General features: G+C 33.7%; 1 protein-coding gene across 1 annotated transcript; it reads left to right on the top strand.

The window, feature by feature from the left end:
• The first annotated feature begins 6 nt into the window (after nucleotides 1-6).
• Nucleotides 7-3147, top strand: LOC132746165 (uncharacterized). Its single transcript, XM_060735246.1, has 4 exons — nucleotides 7-209; nucleotides 1696-1836; nucleotides 2147-2323; nucleotides 2969-3147. Exons 2-4 carry the CDS (start codon nucleotides 1752-1754, stop codon nucleotides 3130-3132), a joined length of 426 nt encoding a protein of 141 aa, XP_060591229.1. The 5' UTR covers nucleotides 7-209; nucleotides 1696-1751; the 3' UTR covers nucleotides 3133-3147.
• The last annotated feature ends 2357 nt before the right edge of the window (nucleotides 3148-5504 follow it).

Raw genomic sequence — 5504 nt, forward strand, 5'->3', positions numbered from 1 at the left:
TACATATTTTGGAAGTACAGCTGACAAAAGTCACGATTGGGGAGCTGCACCTTATGGTAAACCTGGTCATGTTCCAATTCTCTCTCATTGGGTAGACGATATAATTCCGCTGTTTAGCTGTTGCCAGTGGACCGACTTCAAGTCATGTGACTATTACGTTGAGCTGAGAGGAACTACGGATTGTACGGAATATAATCCTCCCGTACCAGGTATATGCCTGCTAAATTTATACAGTTATATCCTACGATATCAACCATCAAGCTAAAACGCTGACATGCCAATGTCACTCTTAGAGGTTAACTTTGTTGGCGGGTATAATTTGTCATGTCAATAACTTTTCCTCAATGAAGCGATTTTGAAATTTACTTGGCTCACCATTATATGACGATGTGCCATGCGCTACACCAAGACCTTACCCCCAAAGTCACTTAGAGGTTAAAGCTTAAGATTTGTTTTAGACTCGTTTTAGGTCAACATCCTTCCATTCATGAAAGGATTTTAACATAAGTTTGTACAAATATAGACAATGCGTCATGCGCAACACCTCAGAACCTCACCGTCAAGATCAAGGTCACAATTACTGGTCAAATCATAGCATTGTTATACCATTATCCAGGGAATAATTCTGAAAAGTATTACGGAGATATTCCAGCGAAAATTGATATATACATGGATAAGAGCGATAGGGAGCGCACTGTAATCTAGATTAGTTTTTAATTATCTCCTGGTATATCCTATTTTCAGTGATAAAAACTTTATACATAAACATACGAGTTAGTAAATTACATTTAATATGATGAATTTATTGTCCATGTGCACATTTAGCAATTAACTGAAAGTATGCTAGATCTATTCATCAAACTTTTTAGTACTTTTTTGTACTTCATCAAAAACTTAGGCGGCGTAAATTGGTAACTCTTTTAAAAATTCTAGTTATAATTAGCATATTTTCAGCTTGGATAATGGTCGATATATCTTCAAACTTTACTAGCTATTGTTAGTGACAAATGATTCCAACGAAAACCAATGGCATTATTATATTTATTTTAACGATATCATCTGGCATCATGTAACTAACCTGGATTTTGGACGCTGTTTTCCAGGATTACTTATATATGTTGGCTAATTTGGTGCAATTTTGTGCGTCGTGTTGTCGCTAGCGACAGCACAACAAAGCGCCAAACGGCGCGATGTTGCACTGTCGTCTTGTCGCTAACGAAATACACCAAAAGCCGCGTTGTCATGCGGGTGTTGCCACGATATCACATTGTCGCTCGGCTCAAATCGAAGGATTTGCTATGTAAATACATAAACCAAGCGTCAGTGCGACATCGCGCCACACGACAACACGCCGTTTAGCGTGCTTCGCTAGGACAGGACGACAAGATGACGATGAGTCAAGGCGCCTTTTGGCGTATTTCTCTAGCGACAAGACGACAAGACCAAAAGGCGATAACGATATAGGTTAAGTTGCTACCGACAACGCAACGCGCAAAGTGTACGAAATCGGCCGACATACTTATTACTGTTAAAAACAAACGTGTTCATCACATTGTAGCGCAGTTTGGTCTTTATTCGTTATTGTTTTCTTTGTAAGTTTATTTGTTTGTTTTATATATTATACTGCTAGTTTGTAACATAATTATGATGACGTAAGAATTGTGATGTAGTTTCACTGCCATATTTATTTTATAGCGTTTGTGTACGGGCAAGGTCACATTGCGACAATTAGAGGCCAGAAGATCCGCATCATGGCGTCAGGGGATTACATTTTGCTTAGAGCAGGGACCACAGAGGTGCAGGCGAGATTTGAGAATAATCTTACTCCAACTGAAAGTAAGCAGTTATAACTAATATTTTGAATTCAACAAAGCATACATGTTGTTTTATTTATGGGAATTGTATAATCAAGCATTAGATGAAAATAAGCACGATTAGCAATGGACGTATTTGCGTAAATTTAACTAAAGGGAAGTAACCTTGTAAAGTTTTGTTTAAACAAATGGTTGAATTAATTAAAGGGAAGTTACCGTGTAAAAACAATGCTTGCTTAGTTACAGGCTGTTTCATTTTCCTTCCAGGTAAACACATATGGACTTCATATCACAACTCATTACAAATCTTATGTCTTTCTTTCTTCACATAGGTGGGAAGGTTATTAACAACACGTTCACGTTGACATCTGTGGCCATAGAAAACAAAGGAATATCAGACAGGGTTGAACTAAGGTTGCAAAAAGAAGATATCGACAACATCGAAGTGCTACTGAATGGAGAAATTAAAGAGTTTAAGGAGAAATCTTTAAAATGGCAAGATTTCAAAGGTATCCTAGCTTTGTTAGTGTCAGTGACAATATGAAGTATATGAAAACCAAAATCTTTTTAGAAATTCAGTGGTATTTATTATGCATTTTTTTAATTTAATTGTCATAATTATAACATATGCTATTTTAATGTATATAAAACCGTTTTTGTCATAAACTTTATAATGTATTTTTTCAATAAAATGTTGATATAAACAAAACTATATATTATAAATAAAACAATGGTTTTAGTAGATCTGCTGCAACACGTGTTGCAAAGGTGGTTAACGAGCAGCCGACTTATCTTATAGGAAAGATGGCTTCCATTCAAAATGTTAAACCCATACTGTCCACGCAATTGTAAGGACATTAAATCTATGATCTTATCCGCCAATGCATTAAAAAGACTTAAGATCTCTTTCAGCAAATGCTTTGGAAATACATTATATGTTAGAATAAATACATTCCGATCATGCAGTTGAGAAGACATTTAGTCTGTCTAAAATACATACAGATCATGCAGAAAGAATAGAAAGATCACTACCTACTTTCTGCGTAGCAATATCACGTTTTTCCAGCTTAAAAAGTTTGATTTTTTATTGATTATTTTCTTTTTTAATTGCAAGTGCATTCTACATATTTCTTTTTAATTCTCTATCATTTCAGAAGTTGCAGTTATTAATACCGACTTGACCGGAAAGAATGGCAATTTTACGGTGCTTCTTACCAATAACATAGGGTTCCAAGTGGCAACCGTTGCTGGCACCATGCAGCTAGATCTTATGATGCCTACGGATGTTATTGTAATTTTTATTTACATATTATTTTAATAAATCCAGATATTTTTATGACATTATGCTCATGTTTTCATAGTCAAGTTGAACTGAATTGACTTTATATTTCAAAAGATTGACTGTTAAAATGATGTTTGACCAACAGTTGATATTGGAAAACGTTCGGGATAAAATTATAAGTCTGCCTTAAATATAAAAACACTGCCCCGCTCTTTTTATAAGTTGAGCGTTAGAGGTAAATTCTAATAGATATTTACAGAAATTTTATGTGGATCTGCCCATTATTTATTGTTAATGGGAGGTAAATAATTAAATTAAAAGGAATTATGGCCAAATTATAAACTTATTTTGATATTCATCTGTTCACTCATTGTTTAACCTTGGATGAGCATAATGACACTTTAATTAATAAGATAACAAATAGCTCTAATTAAATAGAAAATAGAATATGTACAATTGTAGGTTATAACCAAGGTAGCAAAAACATGGATTTGCACAATGGATTCCAGACCATATGGATTCTAAAATGATAGTTCATTATGGGCATTATGGTGTAGGGGCACGTCAAATTCTACCGATTTCAATAAAATTATTTTGTAATTTTATAACAACCATTATTGCACTATTCTAACACACAGGTGGCAGTTTCGGTGTTTGGACACCCCAACCCTATCTGCCCCTGGACCCCTACTACAACCCTGAATAAAAAATAATTCAACAGTCTAAGGCTTACAATAAGGTACCAAATACATAACTAGCGAAAAAAATCTCCACTATAAAAATTATATTTATAGTTTATTACAATAATTTCGATAGTGGAAAATTATTTTCTTTATAATTTTTTTTCTGGGTTGTAATAGTGGTCCAGGGGCAGATAGGGGTGGGGTGTCCAAACACTGATACTGTCGTGTTCTAACACTAACGGAATTTTTTCTATATAAAAAAGGCCGGAAGCGTGCATTATTCTATATTCTTACTCGACCCGCATTTTCCCTATTGAACATAGAAGAACCGAAAGTGTGTGTTATTATGCTATAAGGTCACTGTTTGACGTTCTATATTTAGACATGTGACGTAATCATTATACACATGACGTAACCACTTTGACGCGTTGACAACAAGTACGGAAATAAATCAGGTGCAATTTAGCTTAATATCAGACACGGCAGCATTTATTTGTTGATGTCGTGTTAGAATCGAAATAATATAATTATCCAAAGCGGTGATTTTATTGCTTGATAAAATCACTGTTTGTCGTTCGGATGCGCATCATTATATCAATCGGGCTACGCCCTCGTGATATACTTCCCCGCATTCGAACTCCAAACAGTGATGTTATTGAACAATAAAATCACAGTTTGGGATATATTATTTCTTAAACAATACACTCGCAGTTCTTATTACCTCCCTGTGTATTTTCAATCCGACACATTGACGGCGCCATTTTGTTTTAAAAATCTGATAAATAAAAAACATTTTTTGTCGAATTTTGTTATGAAAACTATCTAGAATGAAAGAAGATGGTCAAACTAAGAAAATGAATCCGAAAACCAATATCTTTGATTCAGTCATTAACTCTGTACAGACGTTTAAAGTGTTGTTTACGTGACGTCACAATGTAGCGCCAAACAGCACGTGCAAAAGCAATCAAATCAAGAAGTTGCAAACCAGTTAAATTTCAATTTTATTTCACTATTAATGCTTTGTATTTCGCTTGAAAAATATAGAGTAAAATAAAAATAAACAAAGTTTTATCAACGTTTTCAAAATTCGTTATTCTCAAAATGTTTCTAAACACAGTAGATTTAACGGCATTTTTTTCAACCCACTGGAACAGCCTTTAAAGAACGTTTCTGTTGGAAACTCTGAGGCGAAAACAAATTTAACCACCAAACATAAAGTCCAACTATATAATACTTATTATATTTTTTCTTGACGTGTTAGAATGGAAATAGATTTGAATTTTTCGTGCATTGTTGTATAATAATCACGTTTTTTATTTTGTTCAAATGCTTTGTAATTAATCACTCGGGCCTATAGGCCTTCGTGATTATATTACTACGCATTTGAACTCAAAACCGTGCATTATTTTACAATAATGCACCCAGAATTGATATATTTTTCCTAATTAATAGGTTATTACAGTACTTAAATCATCATCATCAATACTTTGAAGTACATTAGTAGTCATAAACTGTGAAGATACCAGGCACCTTGGATTTTTATGTACTTTTTTTTGTTTTCAAGTAGTCATTTTATATCAACTGTTTATTGATAAACTGATTCCATATGTTCATCTTAAAACATAAATTAATAAAAGCAAAATAATTCTAAATTGTTAGACACTACTTATCATAATTGTAATTTAATTGTAATGCATCGTAATATAATTGTAATGTTATCGTAAT

This window comes from Ruditapes philippinarum, unplaced genomic scaffold (assembly GCF_026571515.1).
Source record: "Ruditapes philippinarum isolate M1 unplaced genomic scaffold, ASM2657151v2 ctg27532_1_1_1_1, whole genome shotgun sequence".
NCBI lineage: Eukaryota > Metazoa > Mollusca > Bivalvia > Venerida > Veneridae > Ruditapes > Ruditapes philippinarum.

Bases quoted from the DNA above. Each gene is read 5' to 3' on its own strand.
- LOC132746165 (XM_060735246.1), top strand. From the start codon at position 1,752: ATGGCGTCAGGGGATTACATTTTGCTTAGAGCAGGGACCACAGAGGTG. The intron at 1,837-2,146 runs GTAAGCAGTTAT...TTCTTCACATAG, and splicing joins TAATCTTACTCCAACTGAAA to GTGGGAAGGTTATTAACAAC. The intron at 2,324-2,968 runs GTATCCTAGCTT...CTATCATTTCAG, and splicing joins AAAATGGCAAGATTTCAAAG to AAGTTGCAGTTATTAATACC.